The sequence below is a fragment of the Paroedura picta genome, chromosome 10 (assembly GCF_049243985.1).
Source record: "Paroedura picta isolate Pp20150507F chromosome 10, Ppicta_v3.0, whole genome shotgun sequence".
Lineage (NCBI taxonomy): Eukaryota > Metazoa > Chordata > Lepidosauria > Squamata > Gekkonidae > Paroedura > Paroedura picta.
This window is the reverse complement of record NC_135378.1, coordinates 81,996,885-82,020,039: the sequence shown is the minus strand read 5'-3', so window position 1 is coordinate 82,020,039 and position 23,155 is coordinate 81,996,885. Positions and strand designations below refer to the sequence as shown.

Sequence of the window (23,155 nt, the reverse complement as noted above, 5' to 3'; positions counted from 1 at the left end):
TCACCAATGCCAGGACACAAGGGACAGCCCTTCAATGGCTGATCTCTTTTCATTGTGGTCGCGGATAGAGGGTAGCAACTGGAGAGAACCAATCACACCGCTGTCAACTCCCATGCAGAGTAACACAAGGAGCAGTTTTCTCCCCAATCCTATTTAATATCTTCATGCGCCTTCTTGCCCAGCTGGTACGGAGGTTCGGGCTGGGTTGTCATCAGTATGCTGATGACCTCCAGCTCTTTCTCCTGAAGGATGGCCACCCTGATTCAACCCCAGACTCATTAGCCAGATGTCTGGAAGCAAAGACGGGATGGCTCGAGCAGAGCCGTCTGAAACTTAATACTTCAAAGACAGAGACCTGCGGTTTGGGAGGAAGGGTCCCGGTGAGGAAGTGTGACTGCCCAACCTGGACGGGGTGCAACGACTAGTAGCACGCTCAGCCAGGAATATGGCCATGATCTATCTATTATCTGTCCGTCCACCCATGTTTCACCTCTTAGAAGAACCAGAAAACTCAAAGAGATGGTATTATTCGGTCTTGCAGGGAAGCAATACGTGGTGGCATCTCTGCACTAATTTACCTGAACAAAAAAAATAAAGTGCTTGAAAGATGTGTTCAGATGTGCCTCTTCTTGCAGCTGAATGACGGGGTCAAAGTGCTGGTGATAGATGTGAGCGTAAACTCTGAAGAGGCGCTTTAAGATGGTCTTGGCCACTGACATGAAGTTCTTTGGGAAAGGGACACCTGGAAATCAACAGAGAAAGCCTTCACTTACAACGCAGGTGAGCATAACGGCCATGATGTTTAGTACTCAACACGAATGTGGCTTCCCCTACTCTTGCATAAGCAGTTGAGCAGGGCAATATGCTCATCCTAATGACTCTCTGTGAGACCTGGGCAAATTCACAAGGTGGAATGAGGTCCACGACTGGAATGAAGAGAGACAGAAACCCGCGTCCAAAGTGGGGGTTTCTTCAACATGGATGTTGCCACAGTAAAACGAAGTTTGCTTACTTGTGATGTGGCCCACAGTATAGGATCAATAAAGCCGGGGGTGGGCAAACTGTGGCCCTCCAGATGTCCATGGACTACAATTCCCATGAGCCCCTGCCAGCAAATGCTGGCAGGGGCTCATGGGAATTGTAGTCCACGGACACCTGGAGGGCCACAGTTTGCCCACCCCTGGAATCGCAACACTTTGTAGAATTGTAGTCTGGAATCGCAACACTTTGTAGAATCGCAACACTTTGTAGAATTGTAGTCCATGGACATCTGGAGGGCCACAGTTTGCCCACCCCAGAATAAAGCAATGGCCACGGAATCCACATGCAACAGCTTGGAGGCTGTCAATAAAGACTTAATTTAAGGGGGTGATTCAAAGTGACAGGTTTAGTCTCTCAAACCTTGTAGGAATTTAGTCCCACACTAACAAACCCGAGATGTCTGAAATATATATATTTTTAAACCCTGCATTTATTCACATTAGAAAGACTGCTATATAGCCAGCCAAAAACGACAGGGTCTGCCAAATTATCTGGAAATGGACAAAAAACAGAGCACCGGAGGCCGTATTTTTAGCCGCTGCTGACGAACCACTGTGGATAAGGTGACATCTACGGGATGCAAAATATTTTCTTGGGAAATATTTTTGGGAAATTCTTGGAAATATTCTTGGAAAATATTTTCTTCAGAAAAATATCTTGCATGTGCTTTTTTTTTCCAAGAGAGATGTTATTAAACAATTGTTTTAATAAAACAATGATTGCGGTATACAGAGACAAGCAAAATACACAATACTAATAAACTCTGACAACATCTCCCTCTAAGGAATATGACATCGACTCTTAGGAAGCGAGAAGGAAAAGGAGAATGGGGCTGGGACAAAGAGCTGGCCCTTATGCATTTATGCTTTCCCTCCTCGCTGTTTTTTTCCTCTATGGAAGAAAATAAACATTAAAAAAATTAAACCCACAGAGGAAGCATTGGAAATGCAAACATTGGTTTCCAAAAATTTATCTTTTTAAAATTTAAGTGCATGACCTCAACATGCAACGAATGTTTGAATGCATATTTAAGATTAATGTTGCTAAAACTGATAAAAATCAGTACCAAACACCTACACAGAGCCGATCACTTCAATGATCCTTTATTTTTCAGTCTCACTTAAGACCAACACAATTTTATTCCTGGGCATAAGCTTTCTGCACGGAAACAAAAGCTTATACCCAGAATTAAACTTTGCTGGTCTTGAAGATGCCGCTGGACTCAAACTTTGTTCTGTCGCTTCAGACCAACAGAGCTACCCACCTGATGAGAGAATACCAAATATTTAAAGTTACCTATTTTGGATGGAAATAGTGTCTCATCATCCAGCTGATCTTGAACCCAGGTCATAAGGTAATCGATGTACTTTGGTGCAGAGCACTTGATTGGCTTCTTTATGTTCGTTCCGTCTGCCCAGTGGTACTCGTATCTGGAATGAAAGATATCTCTAAGCAAGCTCAGGTCTCTTGTGTGCAGATCAAATCCACTTTTGCTCTCCTGATTCGCTGTAGATGTCTTGTAGCCAGACATCTACAGTGTAGTATAGTGGTTAAGAAAGACAGCTTCTAATCTGGAGAGTTGGGTTTGATTCCCCACTCCTCCACATGCAGCTGGTTGAGTGACCTTGAGCTCGTCACAGTCCTAGAGATCGTCACCTCACAGGTTGTCTGTGGTGGGCCCATTATGCACGGCCGCCGAACCGGCGATTTCGGGTCACATGGAAAATGTGGAGGGGGAAGACACGACGCACACCGGTTATGCACGGGACAGGGCGCAACGGCGGCAAAACCCAGAGTAACCGATTATGCACGTGGCGATCCGGGTGCCGCTTCTGATTGCGTCCCGGTCACCCGGAAGCTGCGCTTTCTTCCACGTTTCGCTAACGCAGCTTTTTCGGCGCCATGCGCCGAAGCTGCAGCTGGTTGCAGCCGGCACCATGCGTTATCTGTTATTTTAGTCGCCGCCATTCCACCCTGAATCTGCGTTATTCCCCCCGTGCATAATGGGTCGTGGGGAGAGGAAAGGGAAGGCGAATGTAAGTCGCTTTGAGACTCCTTCGGGTAGAGAAAAGCGGCATCTAAGAACCAACTCTTCTTCTTCTTCAAGTGCAGCACAGTAATGAGCTGTAGGATCCTTTTATGCCATAAAGAACATATGCTGAAGTTTTCCCTTCCCAACCACAAAGTGTGAGTGTTTGTAGGGGAAGGGGGTTTCCCGCATATTATGCTGGCACGGACAAAGCCCCGCCAATTAGGATTTGCCATGCTACCTTGGCCCTACAATTTTAAAACTGGAGGCAACCTGCCATTCACAATGTAAGGCCATTGTGTTTTGGGAGGGCTCCCGCCCATGGAACCAGCTGATTCTGTAGCTGAACACTAGGACCTGTGAACATAATAATGGCTTTATTTCAGGCAGATATACACACCCAGAAGTTGAAAACATTGGGGAAACTGCTCCACATATTAAGCTGTCCATCTATTACAGGGGTAGTCAAACTGCGGCCCTCCCAATGTCCATGGACTACAATTCCCATGAGCCCCTGCCAGCAAATGTAGGGAATTGTAGTCCACGGTCATCTGGAGGGCCGCAGTTTGACTACTCCTGATCTATTACCTAGGAGCCTTGGATTTTGTTGCCCCATTAGCAACATTTATTTTTCAATTTCCAGTGGCAGAGTGAAAGCAGAAAGCTTTGAGGCAGGAACACGTGGATTTAAAGCACGGAAGGAGTGGCCATTTTCAGCCACCGCCATATTGGTGAGCGCATGACCGTTTGTCCTCATCTCCCACAAGCTTGCCAGCAACAAGCAGGATTTTTATATGAAGCCTGACATGAGCAATAATGCTTAATCACTGTTAGCTCTAACCGTGGTGTGTTGATTAAAATGAAGGCTGCATCAAAGAGCCTTGTTTGGTGTAGTGGTTAGGAGGGCGGACTTCTAATCTGGCATGCCGGGTTCGATTCTGCACTCCCCCACATGCAACCAGCTGGGTGACCTTGGGCTCATCACGGCACTGATAAAACTGTTCTGACTGAGCAGTGCTATCAGGGCTCTCTCAGCCTCACTCACCCCACAGGGTGTCTGTTGTGGGGAGAGGAAAGGGAAGGCGACTGTAAGCCGCTTTGAGCCTCCTTCGGGTAGGGAAAAGCGGCATATAAGAACCAACTCTTCTTCTTCTGTGTGATATCAGAGCATTAATCTAGTAAGTTCAGTAGTGTCTACTCAGAACGGCAGCGTCTTTTAACTGGAAACGCCAGGAATTGAATCTGAGACTTTCTGCATACAAAGGAGCTGTTCTCCTGCTGAGCTTGGATTGGGGTGGATTTCCTGTACACACTTCCAACTTTCTCTTCATGTATGGAGAAACCAGAGTTAGTAATTAACTGGGCATGTGTAATGCACAAGCAGAGGTACAAAGGTTAACCCAGTACCTTTACAGATTTGGATTCTAAAACTAATCCCAGTTGAGGAGTTGAAGACTAATCCAGGTCGGCACAGAAAAAAGCAAAAGTCCAGTAGCACCTTAAAGGTAAAGGTAAAGGTATCCCCTGTGCAAGCACCAAGTCATGTCTGACCCTTGGGGTGACGCCCTCTAGCGTTTTCATGGCAGACTCAATACGGGGTGGTTTGCCAGTGCCTTCCCCAGTCATTACCGTTTACCCCCCAGCAAGCTAATCCCAGTTGAGGAGTTGAAGACTAATCCAGGTCGGCACAGAAAAAAGCAAAAGTCCAGTAGCACCTTACAGACTAACAAAAATTTGTGGGAGGGGAGTCGTGAGTCACTGCTCATTTCTTCAGACACTTGAATCTTCTCTTCTCACAACACGCTTTTTCTCTCCCCACAACAAGGTTTTGGCTTTGTGGGTGAGTTCAAGCTTGATATGCACTAGAGCAGTGGTCCCCAACCTTTTTATCACCGGGGACCGGCCAACGCTTGACAATTTTACTGAGGCCCGGGGGGGGGGGGGGTCTTTTGCCGAGGGACGTCACTGCTGCCTGAGCCCCTGTTCCACTTGCTTTCCCGCCATGCCCCTGATTTCCCGCCTCCCGCTGGGGGGTGCTGCCAGCAGCAACTGTGCAGTGCCACGCTGAGGGGGAGCCCCAGCCATGGTGGCTGCTGGAGAGCACCAAAGGTGAGCCGGTGGCAGAGTGGCAGGGCAGTCCCCGAGGCAGCAGCCAGGGAGGAGGATGAGGAGGAGCGGCAGCTCGGTACCGACTGATCCACGGACTGGGATCGGTTTCCAGACCGGGGGTTGGGGACCACTGCACCAGAGAATTCCATTTACTAATTTCAGCCTGTACAATCTAGTGGGGAAAAACACCACTTGCTTTCCAGCCAAGGTCATAGTTGGTTTTCCCCCCCCAAAACTTGCAAAACAGAGCATGCCAATTTTTCCGCCTCACCGTTTTACTACCTCAGTTAAGTGGAACGCGCATTCTTACTTTGGACCTGCAGACATCACCGGGCAGCTCTCCTCTGTGCAGAAATCTGTAATCGTCCCATAAAGCATGTTGATCTGATTGAAGAAGTCCACGGCTATTTTTAAAGAAAGAGACACATTCCGTTTAGCAAAGTCATTAGCAAATAGTGCAAAAAAAGAGGGGGGGGAGTGGGTTTCTGATTGCAAACTAGACTGCAGTGCAACCTGCTAGGCCAATAAACGCAGTTTCTCTGCAGTTCATATGTTAAGACTTTGGGGAAAAACCACTCAGGGTTGCCAACGGACCTGGAGGGGGGAAAAGTCCTTTAACACAGGTCTAATATATGGAAATGACCAGCTGAACCTTTTCATGGCATGGAAGTAAATAACGTTATCAGGTAAATAAACCCAGTGAGAGCCAGCTTGGTGCAGTGGTTAAAGAGCAGCAGACTCTGATCTGAAGAACTGGGCTGGATTCCCAATCCCTCCACGTGCAGCCAGCTGGGTATCCTTGCCAGTCACAGTTCTTTTGGAGTTCTCCTGGAGCTCTTTCAGCCCCACCTACCTCACAGGGTGTTTGTTGTGGGGAGAGGAAAGGAAAGTTAATTGTAAGCCACTGTGACACTTCTTTGGGTAGTAAAAAGCAAGGCATAAAAACAAAGCTCTTTCTGAATATGTGTGACTGGCTTAGAATCATAGAATCATAGAGTTGGAAGGGGCCACACAGGCCATCTAGTCCAACCCCCTGCTCAACGCAGGATCAGCCCAGAGCATCCTTAAGCTTCTATCTGCCTTCGTGACAGAGTGAGGATTCGAACCTGGGTCCACCTAGTTTCTGATACCCTAATTGCTGTGTCATGCTGGCGTCTTCACCTGAGGAGTTCAGAGTAGGTTTGTTAGGATATTCAGATTTTATGCTCCTAAGAACATAATGAGAGAGGCTTTTTTTGTTTATTTAGATTATCTACATGAGGGAGAATTCAGTTTAATAATTTTATCTGCCACTTACAGGCACATTCACTTCCTTTACCCCCAACAGGACAAATTTTGGGACAGGAAGGGAAATATCAGCCCCTTAGGGGAACCCTTTGGATAGTGAAAAATAGGGTATAAAAATAGTTCTTCTAAATAGTATCCTATTAAACCCCTATTAAAAGGTACAATTTTTTTAAGGCAGATGGCAATTCTGTTCCCCATTCACATACCCCTCCCCCCTTAGCCCTTGCCGAATTCTTAGGCAAAGGATGGCATCCCCTAGAACTCCTCTGCACCTCTCATGAGCCACCGTCATTAGTATAAACTGTGTCTTTTGCTATATAATATGGTTTTGTCATTTTGCTCTTGTGAAATTTCATCTCTCTTTTCTGCAAAATTTAATGCTTACAGACTGTTTGGGTGCGCTGTCACACAAAGCCAAATCCGGTGGCTTATTTCAATGTGAGCCATAAAAGCTCCTCTGACATTTACCACCACTGGAGGAGGGCCAGCTCTTTTCTGCAGTATTCAAGGTATTTGAGTCTATTTTCTAGAATGTATGTGTTGCATTATGTCAAAACATTATGTCACCTGCTTTTTTACATGCATGGACTTCATAGGAACACTTCAGAATTTCTTGGCAGCCTGAAAGAAGGGGACTATTATCCAATAAATGGACATTTTCCATCTGATCCATTTTGATTCATTTCGTCATCCTAAAAAATAAGTTCTTCTATTTTGTCTATTTGACCGGCTGCTTTGTGTATTTTGCATTCTATCAGTATACGCGTGTTAAAAATTAGACCTTTGAGGAAGACACAATGTGGGTCGAAATGCATAAGGTCTAAAGCCTAAGATTGTACGGTGCCTATGATATTTTTTCGATAATGGCCTGTGAGATCTGTTTACGTTTTTAACCTTAAAAAATTAATTTAAGCTGCACACAATAAATGTTTATATCATTTTATAACCTATGGTTTAAATTGTACAGACATCCAACCTTTGAGGCCCTAGCTTATTCTAGTTAGGTTTTTTTGTTTTCTGTTCCATGTAACATTTCTCCCCTCTTTGCGCATTATTATTCTTTTTTAGACTGTCTGGAATTGAAGACCAGCCTTGAACACATGACTTCCACGCAGTTAGTTTTGTTTCTGTCTGTTTGGAGACACAACAGCTGCACAGCAGGGGCTTGTGACCTTCCACAAGTTAACTGCGCAATGGCTGAGGAGTCCAGCTTTCGATGTTTTCAATGCTTTATTGAACTACTATCCAAACCGTGCCTTCAATTCTGCAGAGCAGTCTGGTCCTTCCATGCCCTTGAATTCCAGTCAAGGAGCTCTTGAAGAACAAAGGAATTAACATTCTCATGTTGTAAAGGTATTCCTTTCCACTCTCCATATTCAATTCAAAGGAAAGGAAAGAGCCAATTAATAGCCAAAGTATCCTATTTACCTGAAAGGGAGATTTTAAAAAAAATGTTTTTTGCACATGTGCCATAAAGAAAAAGAGAGGGCCATTTTGAGGGAAAGGGGACACGATTGCTCTAAGTATTGGAAGGTTGTCACTTGGAGGAGGGCAGAGAGCAGAAGATAGGACCCACAGTAATGGGCTTAAACTACGTGTAGAATGATGCCGGCTATATATCAGGGAAAAATATTCCCATTCAGCGTAGTTCAGCAGTGGAATAGGCTGCCTAAGGAGGTGGGGAGCTCCCCCTCACTGAGGGTCTTCAAGCAGCAGCTGGACAGTTACTGATCCTGGATGCTTTACGTTAATCCCGCACTGAGCAGGGGGTTGGACTAGATGCCCTGTATGCACACTTCCAACTCTACGATTCATATATAAGCTATACCTACAGCATGTCCAGAAAATTTAAAACATCCTTTATTAGGTGTGTTGTCTTACCTTTGTAAGCCACTTTGAGACTCCTTCGGGTAGAGAAAAGCGGCATATAAGAACCAACTCTTCTTCTCCTTCTCCTTCTCCTTCTCCTTCCTTCTTCTTCCTTCTTCTTCTTCACCACTTTTCTCTACCCAAAGGAGGCTCAAAGCAGCTTCCAATCGCCTTCCCTTTCCTCTCCCCACCACAGACACCCTGTGAGGTGGGTGAGGCTGAGACAGCCCTGATATTCCTGCTCGGTCAGATTAGAAGTCTGCGCTCCTAACTACTGCACCAAGCTAGCTCTCAATGATAGTTTGCCATTCCCTGCCTCCACATAGAAACCCTGGGCTTCCTTGGCATGCTGCCACTCAAGTACTGGCCAGTACAAATGCTGCTTAGCTTCTCGATCTCAGAAGATCAGGCCAGCCTCAGCTATCCGGGTCTGGGTGGATGAGGCTATATGTCACATGAAGGTTTGTAATCTGGGTATTCGTCTGCTCATGGCTGCTGACAGGAACTGATCCATGTTTTTTTAACTGCAAAGGCTGCTGTCCATTTTCAACGTCTGTTCTTTCCTACCTCTCAGATGCAAAAAGCTAAGATACAATTACTAAGGTTGTTTGGGGGTGTGGTGGTTTGCAGTTCTCTCGCACACGTACAAATATACAGACCGTAGCTTGCAAAAAACAAAGGCATTTCTATTAATTAAAATACTCCATCATAATCAAACACCCTTCACTGCACAAGTGAACCTTTTTGCGCAGCAACTCTCTTCCTGCAGCTGTCTCGAATTATAGGATTATCTCTCTAAATACATTTTTAGGTTTCTTTAACTCCAGGTTTCCCCTCCGGCTCCTTGACAGAGAGTTTCTCCATGGAAACAGGAGGCTGCTTATTTTAGCAAGCGATGCCTTAATTCAGCAGGGAAAGGGCACGTCTGCACGGCAAAGCCGCTATAGATGGAATCTGAAGGCGTCGTGTCTACTAGGATGTTAACAGCTTCCAGGGTTTTCTCCTCCCCCCTCGAAAAAAAATCCTGACTTCTCCCAAGAAGAAAAGTTGCAATGTAGAGAAATGGCTGTGAAAAATCGCTAGAGAAACAATCAGGCCTTGTGCCTCAAGACACCCTGAATTTGATAAATAACACTGTAAATCCAATTTGTGTTTAAACAACAGAGATTGCCCATAGTTGGTGCTGTCTCAGATCTGGACATTTTAGGACCCAGGAAGCAGCAAAAACAAGATTTTTCAAGCCCTTCAAGAGAAGGAGAAGGAGAAGGAGAAGGAGAAGGAGAAGGAGAAGGAGAAGGAGAAGGAGAAGGAGAAGGAGAAGGAGAAGGAGAAGGAGAAGGAGAAGGAGAAGGAGAAGAGTTGGTTCTTATATACCGCTTTTCTCTACCCAAAGAAATCCCAAAGTGGCTTACATTTGCCTTCCCTTCCTCTCCCCACAGAGAGAGCCCTGATATCACTGCTTGGTCAAAACAGCTTTATCAGTGCTGTGGCGAGCCAAAGGTCACCCAGCAGGTTGCATGTGGTGCGTGGAATGAAACCCGGCTTGCCAGATTAGAAGTCTGCACTCCTAACCACAACACCAAGCTGGTTCTCTATTGGACTTGAATCTTGCTCTTCCACGTCAAACCAGTATGGCTACCTGTCTGAAGCTGTGATTTGACTGGTTCACCATCTGTCCCAAATGATGTCTAAGGCAGCATACATACACTCTTTTTAGCTCTGCATTTTATGACCATGAGAGACAGGGCCCCAGCTTTCAAGAATTATTTATTAAAAAAAATGTATTAGCTGCCTTTCTTTCCACAAAGCAACATATAGACAAAACACGTGAAATAAAAGACACAAAAAGAAAAATTTTGCATCACAATACTGGTCTACTTAACCAAAGTCCTCAATAAAAACATCTTAAGCTGCCTCTTATATATCAAACAGAAAAAAATTTCCAAGCAGGCGATGGCAAAAAGCTTTATTCAGAATGAGTTCCTAGGTATAAAACCTTGTTTTCATATTTAACCTCAGTAAACTCATTTCTTAATTGGCTTAAAATATAAAGTATACCCACTCTTATATTTTATATACCTTATACTTTATATTTTAAGCCATATAAAGGTAAAGGTATCCCCTGTGCAAGCACCGAGTCACGTCTGACCCTTGGGGTGATGCCCTCCGGCGTTTTCATGGCAGACTCAATACGGGGTGGTTTGCCAGTGCCTTCCCCAGTCATTACCGTTTACCCCCCAGCAAGCTGGGTACTCATTTTACTCTACTCTAGCCAACCCTTAGTCGCCACGCCAATGTCCAGAACCATAGCGGGAAATAAAATGTCAGGTTTACTTACTATTCACTGCGACCCATTCGTTCAGGTCTTCGCCCTCAGGGAGCATGACAGCCATGCGCAGGTTGCCGCTTCCCAGTGTGGCCTCTGCATGCTTCAGCAGCTCATACTGGTGGGAGCCTTCGGGGATATTCTTTTTAGGTTTAAAGGTTTTCGAAGAGCGGCTACCGCTGCAAAGGGAGAAGAAAAACGGTTTAGTTTCAGACAAGTCTGTGGGGTGGAAGGAGGAGAGGGGCTATTTTGTAATTCTTCGTTCTAACCAACATTTAGAGCCTCTTGTGGCGCAGAGTGGTAAGGTGGCAGACATGCAGTCTGAAAGCTCTGCCCATGAGGCTGGGAGTTCGATCCCAGCAGCCGGCTCAAGGTTGACTCAGCCTTCCAGCCTTCCGAGGTCGGTAAAATGAGTACCGAGCTTGCTGGGGGGGTAAACGGTAATGACTGGGGAAGGCACTGGCAAACCACCCCGTATTGAGTCTGCCATGAAAACGCTAAAGGGCGTCACCCCAAGGGTCAGACATGACTCGGTGTTTGCACATGGGATACCTTTACCTTTTTAAAAAAACAACCACCACCACCCATCACCTCCTGTAGGTAGCCGTAGTAATATGATGAAAACGGAGGGGGGGGGGACACGACAGAATGGCTGTGTGACTAATTTGCTGCATACCTTGAGGCAAATGGTACCACTTTTATTATTACAAAACACCACTTAACAGATGGACTGGTAGGTGGGAGAGAATTTGCTTCAGGAATATTTGCCAAAGTGATCAATTAGGATTTATCACAGGAAAATTGAGAAATAAAGATTATTATTATCATTTATTATTTATTCAATTTATATCCCGCCACTCCCTGGAGGCTCGAGGCGGTCACAATACAATATATAATATACAATACAGACTTTAAATCCCCCAATAAAACACTCATTAAAACCAAAGCTAAAAGCCCCATTGACAGTTCAAGATGCAAAAATCATAAAAATCCCTATTCTTCCCACTGGGGGGTGGACATGGGGAAACTTTTGTAAGCCGCTAGCAAGAGGAGGGGACAGATCTACCTTAGTGCACCAGCCTCAACCATAGTCCTGACGGAAGAGCTCAGTCTTACAGGCCCTGCAAAACGCCGGAAGCTCCCGCAGCGCCCGTAGCTCTTCCGGGAGCTCATTCCACCAGGCAGGGGCCAGGACCGAAAAGGCCCTGGCCCTGGTCGAGGCCAAGCGGGCTTCCCTGGGTCTGGGTATCCCACAGCAGAACTGACCACTATGCTTAAAAATGCTGCATCCCCCCCCCCCCACGCACACACACACAGGAGTTTGTTGCGTTTTGGTCCTGTCTCAAGCCTTTGGGGAAGGGCAAGTTAGAAACAAATATTTATTACTATTATTATTATTCCACCCAGGATACTGATCAGCCTAAAGATGCCAGGTCTCTGGTAGGGGATGGGGTTGCCATTCCCTGGAGCTCCTAGACTTGAAGGTGGGGTGTGGGGAGAACAGGGACCTCAGTGGGGTACAATGCTATAGAGTCCACTTGAAAAAGCATCCATTTCCTCCAGGGAAGCGGATCTCTCTACTCTGGAGATGAGCTCTAAATTCCACAGGTCCCACTCGAGGCTGGCATCCCCAGATCAGCCTCACAATCCAGTTGAATCCCAAAATAAGCTTCAGGTCTTGGTAATTACCTCCAAGGCCATGCGTGGTTTGGGTCCAGTATATCTGAGAGACCGCCTCCCTGCCTATGTCCCCCAAAGAGCACTACGCTCGGCCAACACCAACCAGGTAGTGATCCCTGGCCCCAAGGAAGCACATTTGGTCTCAATCGGGGCCAGGTTATTCTCTGTCCTGGCCCCCACTGGGTGGAATGAAGAGACCCAGAAGAGACCCAGGCCCTCTTGGAGCTACCGCAATTTCCCAGGGCCTGCAAGCTGCAGCTCTTTAGCCAGGCATTTGGTTGAGGTGAATGTCAACGTCTACTGGGCTCCCGGAACGCTCTCCTATCCAGATACGCTCACTCTATGGCAGGGGTTGTCAAACTGCAGCCCTCCAGATGTCCATGGAATACAATTCCCATGAGCCCCTGCCAGTGAACGCTGGCAGGGGCTCGTTGGAATTGTACTCCATGGACATCTGGAGGGCTGCAGTTTGACTACCCCTGCTCTACGGAACTGTGATCGAACTGTTACTGAGAACAAACATTCTATTGTTGCCTGTGTTATGTTATGCTTATTGTTGACGATGCTGCATTGCTAATTGACATAGTTATCGAACTTACGTTGTACTGTGTTATGTAATTTATAGGTCCTCTGTAAACCGCCCTGAGCCACGAGGGAGGGCAGTATATAAATCTTCTAAGTAAACAAACAAGAAAATGACCTGCTCATACAGATGCATCATTTACTCACACCATTTAGGGTCACACAGGTTCTCACACAGGGGAGGATAGATCCAAATCAGATTACAATCACAGAATAAAACTGGGGAGGGGGGGATCAAAAAATGCCAACTACTAGGGAGAGATGGAGATGAGGAAAAGAGTTTGCTGTACTGAAGTTGACTCAATGAGATAAGAGGTAACTGGCCCAAGAATTTAATTAAGCAAGTAAAGTTCCTAGTCATGTTTCAAAAGCTTTCCTGGAGATACAACCTCAACTGTATGCCTGTCTCAAGGCATCTCTATCCTTCTATCTCTTTGGTCTGTATACTGCTCTCTGGGTATCCCACTATAGATGTGTTTGTATCTTACTCCATATTTTTATTACTCCATGTGCTTAAAATGGACTTTGGATTCAAGATGATGGGATATAAATGCAATCTCGGGTTTAAGCTCAACAGATGATCACATTAATTTTTAATGGGATGCTTCTAATGACTAAACGGTTCCCAACATGAATTGCATGGCCAACCACTTGCTTCAGACATCCCATGTCATTCCATGCTGCTCTTCCTTTAGGCCAGGGGTGGCAAGGGCTCATGGGAATTGTAGTTCATGGATATATGGAGAACCACAGTTTGGCTACTCCTGCTTTAGACAGCATAGAGGTCCCATGCAATTACCCTACCAGGCACTGAGGAGGACAGTTTCTGACCAATAACAATATAAACAAATGTAATGTGCCTTGAAAGCAGACTATCACATGCCTTGACTACAAAAAAAAAAGATTTTGTCAGTATTTCCTCCTGGGTCTCCATTCTAAACTTCCTGTCTTCATGGGAGGGAGAAATCATCAGTTCCACAGGCAAGTATGCAGTGATGGATTAGGCAGTTGGGCCCATAACCCCACGCTGGCCTTAGAGGAGAAAGAGAACAGGATCTTCTCGATTCCTTACTACAAAGAATTTCAAGACAAATTTGAGAAGTAACAGCCGATCCTGCACTGAGCAGAGAGTTGGACTAGATGGTGTGTATGGCCCCTTCCAACTACAGTTCAATGCTCCTTTCAGAACCTCCTTCTCTTCGTATCACATAGAAACAATGGAGCAGTCAGAACATGTGCTCAGCCCCCACAACCCCAATGGAGATTAGTGAGGATCTGTCACCAGGGAGGATGCAACAGAGGAAGAGGGGTAGAAACAGAGGACAGACAGAACTTGTTCTCCCTCTTCTACTACACTACAATTCAGGGGCGTAATATGAAGGTGATGGGCAGTAGATTCAGGAGAGACAACAGGAAATACTTCTTTTTTCACTGAGTGATTATAATGGGGATTTTGCTGCCTGGGGCTTAGTACTGGCCACAGGCACAGCTGGCTTTAAAAGAGTATGAGACCCATTCAGGAAGGTAGGTCTATGAACAGCTAATAGCCATGTTGACTAAAGGGAATCTCCACACTCAGAGGCAATTTTTCAATGGAAAAATTGAGAAATGTTGTATGGCACTGGAAAGGGGGGGGGAAGACCTGTAGTCTTTTTTGTTTTTAATTAGTGCAATGCATTTTAAGAGGTAGTTCTACTCACTGAAAATGTATAGCTTGAATACTTCTGAGGGCTGCTTTTCCAATTTGCAAAGCACTGGGGGAAACCAAAAACTGTCCACCCTGACATGAATGGTCCAGACTAGTCTGACCTTGCCAGTTGCTGGAAGCTACACATGGGAGAGACCTCCAAGGAAGTCCAGGCTGCTGTGCAGAAGGACCTCCGTTGATCACTTGCGTCAAAAAAAAAATCCTGACGCATCAGCACTTTCCACCACCAAAGTATACCCTTTTCTCTCAACTTATTTAAGTCTTTTAAAATGATTTGGTCTCAGTGGGTGCTGTGAGATCAAATAGTTGGGCTGTCAGCTTGCCAATGAACATAACAATTTCCCGTAGATCTGTTCATTTCATTTCCTTTTGCAAATCTGATTTTAGCCTCCTCTTCCCTTGTAATTTGACAGCTGAAAGGAATAAACTAATTGGAAGAGTGATGTTTATTTGGCATAAGCCAAAAAAAAAAAAGACATAAAATATTGTATCGAAATCTGCTCCAATCTTGCTTCAATCTCAGTCGAGCTCTCTGGATCTATGAGGTTTCGCTCTGGTCTGCTGGCTGGTGCAACAATCAATTTAATTCTGAAATCACCTCTTCGTTTTGCGTGTTAAGGGCTTCACCGCAAGCCACAAAAAGATCTATTTACTTATGTGAACCCCTTGAATCGTGCTTCACTTCAGGACAACGACTGCCCATACAATCTTTAAACCAAAAACAACTGCTCAAGAAATTACAGTATTTGGAGCCAAATATACACATGATACACAAAAAATACACATAACAAAGATGCAGGGTGGCATACTTTTAATGAAAATCAGTCTCCTGAGGCTTCAGTTCTGAGTGAAGCAGCAACAAGAGGGAAGATGGTTATAATAACCTCCTTCCCACAAAATCTGCTCGCACCATCTGCTTTGTTCCCTGCAGTTTCAGACGCAAGGCCCTTGTGTAAAGCCACTCACCTGGGAACACCACAGAGAAAACAGCAGCTCAAAATTACAGCCTCATTTAGGGGGGAGGGAAACACACTAAAACAGGGGTAGTCAACCTGTGGTCCTCCAGTTGTTCATGGACTCGAATTCCCATGAGCCCCTGCCAGCAAATGCTGGCAGGGGCTCATGGGAATTGTAGTTCATGAACATCTGGAGGACCACAGGTTGACTACCCCTGCATTAAAAGGCTTCAAGGTGTGATGTTCAGAGCCCAGGTGGATGAAGTTTGTCTTTTTTAAAAACCAAGGATGCGCTCGGTTTAGTCTTTTGTAATCTAGTTTTGCTTCTCTAGAATATTTCTCAGGTCTACTACTGGCATAATGTTTTAAATTTGCAAATCGAGACAATATGGTCGAGGGGCCCTTAAGAGTTACCGCATAACCGGCTTGTGTTAAGTAATCCGGTATCTGTACTTCTGGCTTTAGAAGTGCCAGACCCACCTCCCTGACAAAAGCTCACATGGGCTGCAATCCAAAGTACGCTTTCCTGAGAGTAAATCCCATTGAATAAAATGAGACTCAATGGCAGGTGCTTAAAATTGTACCCATAGTCTAGAGCAGGGGTAGTCAAACTGCGGCCCTCCAGATGTCTATGGACTACAATTCCCAGGAGCCCTTGCCAGCATTCGCTGGCGAATGCTGGCAAGGGCTCCTGGGAATTGTAGTCCATGGACATCTGGAGGGCCGCAGTTTGACTACCCCTGGTCTAGAGAGATGTAAAGTGCTGATATAGTCTAATTCTTTCCAAGAATCACAGCAGCGACAGGACTGAAGGTCTCCCGGGAATTGTAGCATCCACCACTCAACTAAGCCCGTTTATACAAAAGGTAGGCAGAAGATCCCCCTTCAAGGATCGCTGCCTTGTTGTGGCAAGGGGGCTTGCGTAGTTCAGTGAAGCTATGAGCTATACCGTGCAGGGCCACCCAAGACGGACAGGTCATAGCTGAGAGCTCTGACAAAAGGTGATCCACTGGAGAAGGAAATGGCAAACCACTCCAGTATCTTTGCCATGAAAACTCTATGGACAGTTCCAATAGGCATAACGATATGACGCTGGAAGATGAGCCCCTCAGGTCGGAAGGTGTCCAATATGCTACTGGGGATGAGCAGACGGCTAGTACGAGTAGCGCCAGAATGAATGAAGCGGCTGGGCCAAAGCCGAAAGGACGCTCAGTTGTGGAAGTAACTGGTGGCGAAAAGACAGTCCGATGCTGTAAAGATTTTTATTCCATAGGAACCTGGAACGTCAGATCCATGAATCAAGGCAAGCTGGACGTGGTTAAACAAGAAATGACAAGACTGAACATCGACATTTTAGGAATCAGTGAACTAAAATGGACAGGAATGGGTGAATTTAATTCAGATGACCATCAGGTATACTACTGTGGACAAGAATCTCGCAGAAGAAATGGAGTAGCCTTCATAATCAATAAGAGAGTAGGAAAAGCAGTCTTGGGATACAATCCCCAAAATGACAGAATGATCTCAGTTCGAATCCAAGGCAAACCATTCAACATCACAGTGATCCAGGTCTACGCCCCAACCACTGCTGCTGAAGAGGATGAAGTTGATCAGTTCTATGAAGCCCTACAACACCTTCTAGAAGCAACGCCCAAAAATGATGTGCTTATCATCATGGGGGATTGGAATGCTAAAGTAGGAAGCCAAAAGATAACCGGGATAACAGGCAAGTTTGGTCTTGGAGTACAAAATGAAGCAGGGCACAGGCTGGTAGAATTTTGTCAAGAGAATACAATGGTCATAGCAAACACTCTTTTCCAGCAACCCAAGAGACGACTCTACACATGGACATCACCAGACGGTCAACACAGAAATCAGATTGACTATGTGCTCTGCAGCCAAAGATGGAAAAGTTCTATCCAGTCAATAAAAACAAGACCAGGAGCTGATTGTGGTTCAGATCATGAGCTTCTTGTTGCAAAATTTAGGCTTAAATTGAAGAAAGTAGGGAAAAGCACTAGGCCACTCAGGTATGAACTAAATCATATTCCCGACGAATACACAGTGGAGGTGACAAATAGATTTAAGGAATTAGATCTGATAGACAGAGTGCCTGAAGAACTATGGACGGAGGTTCGCAACATTGTACAAGAGGTAGCAACTAAAACCATCCCAAAGAAAAAGAAATGCAAGAAATCAAAATGGCTGTCTGAGGAAGCTTTACAAATAGCTAAGGAGAGAAGGGAAGTGAAAGGCAAGGGAGAAAGAGAAAGATACACCCAACTGAATGCAGAATTCCAGAGAAAAGCTAGAAGAGATAAGAATGCCTTCTTAAATGAACAGTGCAAACAAATAGAAGAAAACAATAGAATCGGGAGGACCAGAGATCTTTTCAAGAAAATTGGAGATATGAAGAGAACGTTTCATGCAAAGATGGGTATGATAAGGGACCAAAATGGTAGGGACCTCACAGAAGCAGAAGAGATTAAACAAAGGTGGCAAAATTATACAGAAGAACTATACAAGAGCGAGCTTAACATCCCTGATGACCACAATGGGGTAGTTACTGACCTGGAGCCAGACATCCTGGAATGTGAAATCAAATGGGCCTTAGGAAGTCTGAGCAACAATAAAGCTAGTGGTGGTGACAGCATTCCAGTTGAACTATTCAAAATCTTAAAGGACGATGCAGTAAAAGTGCTACACTCAATATGCCAGCAAATTTGGAAAACTCAACAATGGCCACAGGATTGGAAAAGGTCAGTTTACATTCCAATCCCAAAGAAGGGCAATGCCAAAGAATGTTCAAACTACCGCACCATTGCACTAATTTCTCATGCTAGCAAAGTTATGCTCAAAATCCTACAAGCTAGGCTCCAGCAATATGTGGACCGAGAACTTCCAGAAGTACAGGCAGGATTTCGAAGAGGCAGAGGAACTAGAGATCAAATTGCCAACATACGCTGGATCATGGAGAAAGCTAGGGAGTACCAGAAGAACATCTACTTCTGCTTCATTGACTATGCTAAAGCCTTTGATTGTGTGGAACACAACAAATTGTGGCAAGTTCTTAAAGAGATGGGAATACCAGAGCATCTTATTTGTCTCTTGAGAAATTTATATGCAGGTCAAGAAGCAACAGTGAGAACTGAACATGGAATCACTGACTGGTTCAAAATTGAGAAAGGAGTTCGGCAAGGCTGTATACTGTCGCCTTGCCTATTTAACTTGTATGCAGAGCACATCATGAGAAATGCGGGATTAGAGGAGTCACAAATTGGGATCAAGATTGCAGGGAGAAATATCAACAACCTCAGATATGCAGATGATACCACTCTAATGGCAGAAAGTGAAGAGGAACTAAAGAGCCTGTTGATGCGGGTGAAGGAGGAGAGTGCAAAAGTTGGCTTGAAACTCAACATCAAGAAAACAAAGATCATGGCATCCGGCCCTCTCAATTCCTGGCAAATAGAAGGGGAAGAAATGGAGATAGTGACAGATTTTATTTTCCTGGGCTCCAAGATCACTGCAGATGGGGACTGCAGCAAAGAAATTAAAAGATGCTTGCTCCTGGGGAGGAAAGCTATGGCAAATCTAGACAGCATCCTAAAAAGCAGAGACATCACCCTGCCAACAAAAGTGCGTTTAGTCAAGGCTATGGTCTTCCCAGTTGCAATGTATGGCTGCGAAAGTTGGACCATAAGGAAGGCCGAGCGTCAAAGAATTGAGGCTTTTGAACTCTGGTGCTGGAGAAGACTCTTGCGAGTCCCTTGGACTGCAAGGCGAACAAACCGGTCAGTCCTAGAGGAGATCAGCCCTGACTGCTCTTTAGAAGGCCAGATCCTGAAGATGAAACTCAAATACTTTGGCCACCTCATGAGAAGGAAGGACTCCCTGGAGAAGAGCCTAATGCTGGGAGCGATCGAGGGCAAAAGAAGAAGGGGACGACAGAGAATGAGGTGGCTGGATGGAGTCACTGAAGCAGTCGGTGCAAACTTAAATGGACTCCAGGGAATGGTAGAGGACAGGAAGGCCTGGAGGATCATTGTCCATGGGGTTGCGATGGGTCGGACACGACTTCGCATATAACAACAACAACAAAGGCAGAAGGTACACCCACCGGACACTTTTCCTTTTCTCTCTTTCCTATTAATAATTTTATTAAAATTTTGTAGCCAAAAAGCTAATACACATGACACACGAATGAGAAATAAATGCTTTCGTTCCAACATTTGCCCTTATACTGTAGTAGCTCTTCACTGAGAAACACATCTAAACTTTTCCACCCCTGAAGATCCCGGTGGCATCTTGTAACTCAAAAAGCAGTCACTCGGAGTCTTTCACAATGTAATAATCACAAAACAGCTAGGGACTGCATGCTGCATAACAGCAATCTAGCTTTTAAAATCTTGTTTAAAGAATATCCAAATATCTAAATTCTTTTGGTAGAAGTCCATAAAACAGGCGAAAGTTCCCCTTTCGTTAGTAAAGAGTACAGTATAGGTGCAATTTGTTCAGCCAAAATAGTCACAGCTCACTTATGGGGTCCCTGTGGGGCTTTCAAGACAAGAGATGTTCAGAGGTGGTTGGCCATTGCTTTTCTCTGCATCATGACCCTGGGATTCCTCAGGGAATACTGACCGGGGTTGACCCTACTTAGCTTCTGAGATCTGACGTGATCAAACTAGCCTGGGCTTTCTATGTCATGGTGATCAGATCTTCCAAATTTCAGGTCATCCAGGCCCCAATTTAGCTCAGGACGCAAAGAAAAGGGAAGTTCATCCTTCCATTCCTTCATTCACTTTCTATTCTCCCTCTTTTATGCACCAGAGTTACATTTAGAACATTTTCCTGACTGTACCATCAAGTGTGCCAAATACAATTGCAAGATAATTGGTTTCTCTAGTTTGATACCGCCTATTCTGACGGGCAATAATTGTCTAGAGCCCCCCACCCAAGACCTTCTCCCAAGTACTTTATCCAGGATGCAAAGGATTATCCAGGATCCTCCACAAATAAAACATGCGCTCTGCACCTGAGCCACAGTTCCTCCCCATACCTTGAGCGGCAATGCTGCACAGAGCACTGCTGGAAGTTACCCTTCAATTAATAAAATTACATTTCCTGTAACCGTCCTGCTGGAAATGCAATACTTTGTTTGGATTTGCTCTTAACAGCTGGGATTAAGCATGTGTGGGGCAGTTTAAATGATTATTTTACACAGACACATACCCGTAATTGTGCATGTAAAAAACTATTTCCTTAGGATCAGGAAGATTCGGGATAGAAATGGAAAGGAAACAAATATCTATTTTCCTAGGGCACTCTTGGGCTCAGTAGCTTAAAGTCTTAAAAATAATCAAACTGGGAAATGTCGAGTGCACAGCCACCAAGAAAGAAAAAGAATAAATTCCTATGATTTTAAAAGACAGTTTAAAAAGGCAGTGGAGACAAGGAAGAAGAAAACTAGTCCCTGCCTTCCAAAGTGAATGGGGGAAAACGCCACTAACCGGTCCCCCACAACAAAAATGTTGGCGTATAAGCGTATGAGAGACAGACTTGTCAGATTTTGCAATGCTACCATTTCGGAAGAGCCAGCTACTAAGACTGAAAAATAATTTTCCATTCCTGAACAAGAAGAGAACACAAGTCACACAGTTCGTGTGTTACATGCAACCCACAATGACGTGTTTCCTTCCTTCCGGAAAGCTTCTTCTCCCCTTCTCTGCTGAGACTGTCAGATCAAACAAACTAGAAAGGTATTTGGGGGTATCTGCATCCTGCATGAAATAAGGAAGTTCTCAGAAGCCTGAAAGGAAAGCATAGTATGGCTTTTTGTCTTCCCACTCAATAGAAGAAGAAGAAGAAGAAGAAGAAGAAGAAGAAGAAGAAGAAGAAGGAGTTGGTTCTTATATGCCACTTTCCCCTACCCAAAGGAGTCTCAAAGCAGCTTCACATTGCCTTCCCTTTCCTGTGATCCTTGCACATGTGGGTCACTGGATCCAACCCAATTCCAGGACACCCCAAATTTCAGCCAGTGCAACTTTAGTTTCAGTCATTCAGAAATGTTTCCCCAGAACTCAGTTCTTCATAAAAAGATTGTGCATCTGAACAAAATGTCCACAGTGGACTTCCCACTCAAATTATGTATTTATAAATAAATAAAATTATCCATGCGGTTCACATTGCTGGCACCAGAGCCCATCCATATACACATACAAGTGTGGCTTAACTGTAGTAGGAGTGAATAACAAACAAGAAGCTCATCTCATTCCGGGCGCTGCAGTCTGCTTTGAATTAAATACTGCGCGAAACAGTATCTCATGAATATTAACAGTGCAATGAAAAGCTTGCCAGTAAAGTATACCTGATCTGTAATTCTACGCCCACATGAAGATATTGTCTCCCTTCTCACCCTTAAACAGCATTAATTTTTAAGTGGATTACAGAGCACCATGCTCATGCCCCATGTACGATTATCACAGCTACTTCTACCAGATAAGAACTAGCAACTATCACAGTCGGGCAGGACTCTAGCTAACAGGTAAAGGCTGCAGATATGACTGCTACAGGTATGCCAGGTATGACAACAGGATCTGACAGGGCAACGAATGTCTTCAAAAACGGGGACACACACAGAGCTGCAATTAGCCTTAGGTTTCTGAGGTGGATCTCTAGTGTGCTTGGAGAATATATCTCCTTGCATGATTATTTCAGTTATTTTAAAAAATGTATGCTGCTTTTCCAGACCCCTACTTGAGGTGACTCAAAGTAATATAAGAACATAAGAGCCCTGCTGGATCAGACCAGTGGTCCACCTAGTCCTGTCTCACATAGGATGGCCAATCAGTTCCTCTGGATGGCCAACAACAGGGCATAGAGGCGGAGGCCTTCTTCTGATGATGCCTCCTGGCTCTGGGATTCAGAGGTTTTATGCCTCTGAACGTGGAGGTTCCACTCAGTCACCATTGCTAGTAATCATTGCTGGATCTACCCTCCATCTACCTAATCCCCTTTTATACCGGTTGATTCCTGTGGCCATCGCTACATCCTCCTGCACATTTTAATCATTCTCTATGTAAAGAAGTATTCCCCTTTGCCCATCCTGAACCTGCTGCTCAGCGGCTTCACGCAATGGAAAACTGCCATAAAATTATTGCTTTATATATAATCTGGGTGCATTTGAAACTGATCGATGAAACGGCCAAAAGTTTGCACCATATGGTTAAACTAAAGTTGTACATTGCAGCAAAAGCCTTCCTCTCCACCATGGGGAGGGCCGTCACGAATGTGGCAACTTCCCTCTAGATCTCACTGTCACGAGTTACCCATGAGCAACAGGACCTGATGAAATTTCAGTGACTCTGTAGAGCAAGAATTATGCCCCGATACGTTTGGCTCATAACCTCTCTCTATGCCAGGCCCCTGAGAGGATCAGGGGAGCCCCTGCTTTGGTGCTGCTCCCAATGCTTTGACAGTTTCAGAAAGTAGGGAAAATTCCTGCCCAAACAGCCCCCTTTCACAGTGATTCCCCCCCCCCTTCTGACCTCCCTCCCAAACTCACCGGG

At 45.1% G+C, this 23,155-nt stretch overlaps 1 protein-coding gene across 1 annotated transcript in view; it reads right to left on the bottom strand.

The window, feature by feature from the left end:
• Nucleotides 1-23,155, bottom strand: part of MOB1B (MOB kinase activator 1B) — a 46,226-nt gene that overhangs the window by 5,942 nt on the left and 17,129 nt on the right. The window contains exons 2-5 of the mRNA XM_077301155.1: nt 10,674-10,840; nt 5,490-5,583; nt 2,338-2,471; nt 579-742 (exon numbers count right to left, since the gene is read on the bottom strand). Of these exons, the coding sequence (XP_077157270.1) occupies nt 579-742; nt 2,338-2,471; nt 5,490-5,583; nt 10,674-10,840 (559 nt within the window). The remainder of the gene's footprint in view (nt 1-578; nt 743-2,337; nt 2,472-5,489; nt 5,584-10,673; nt 10,841-23,155) is intronic.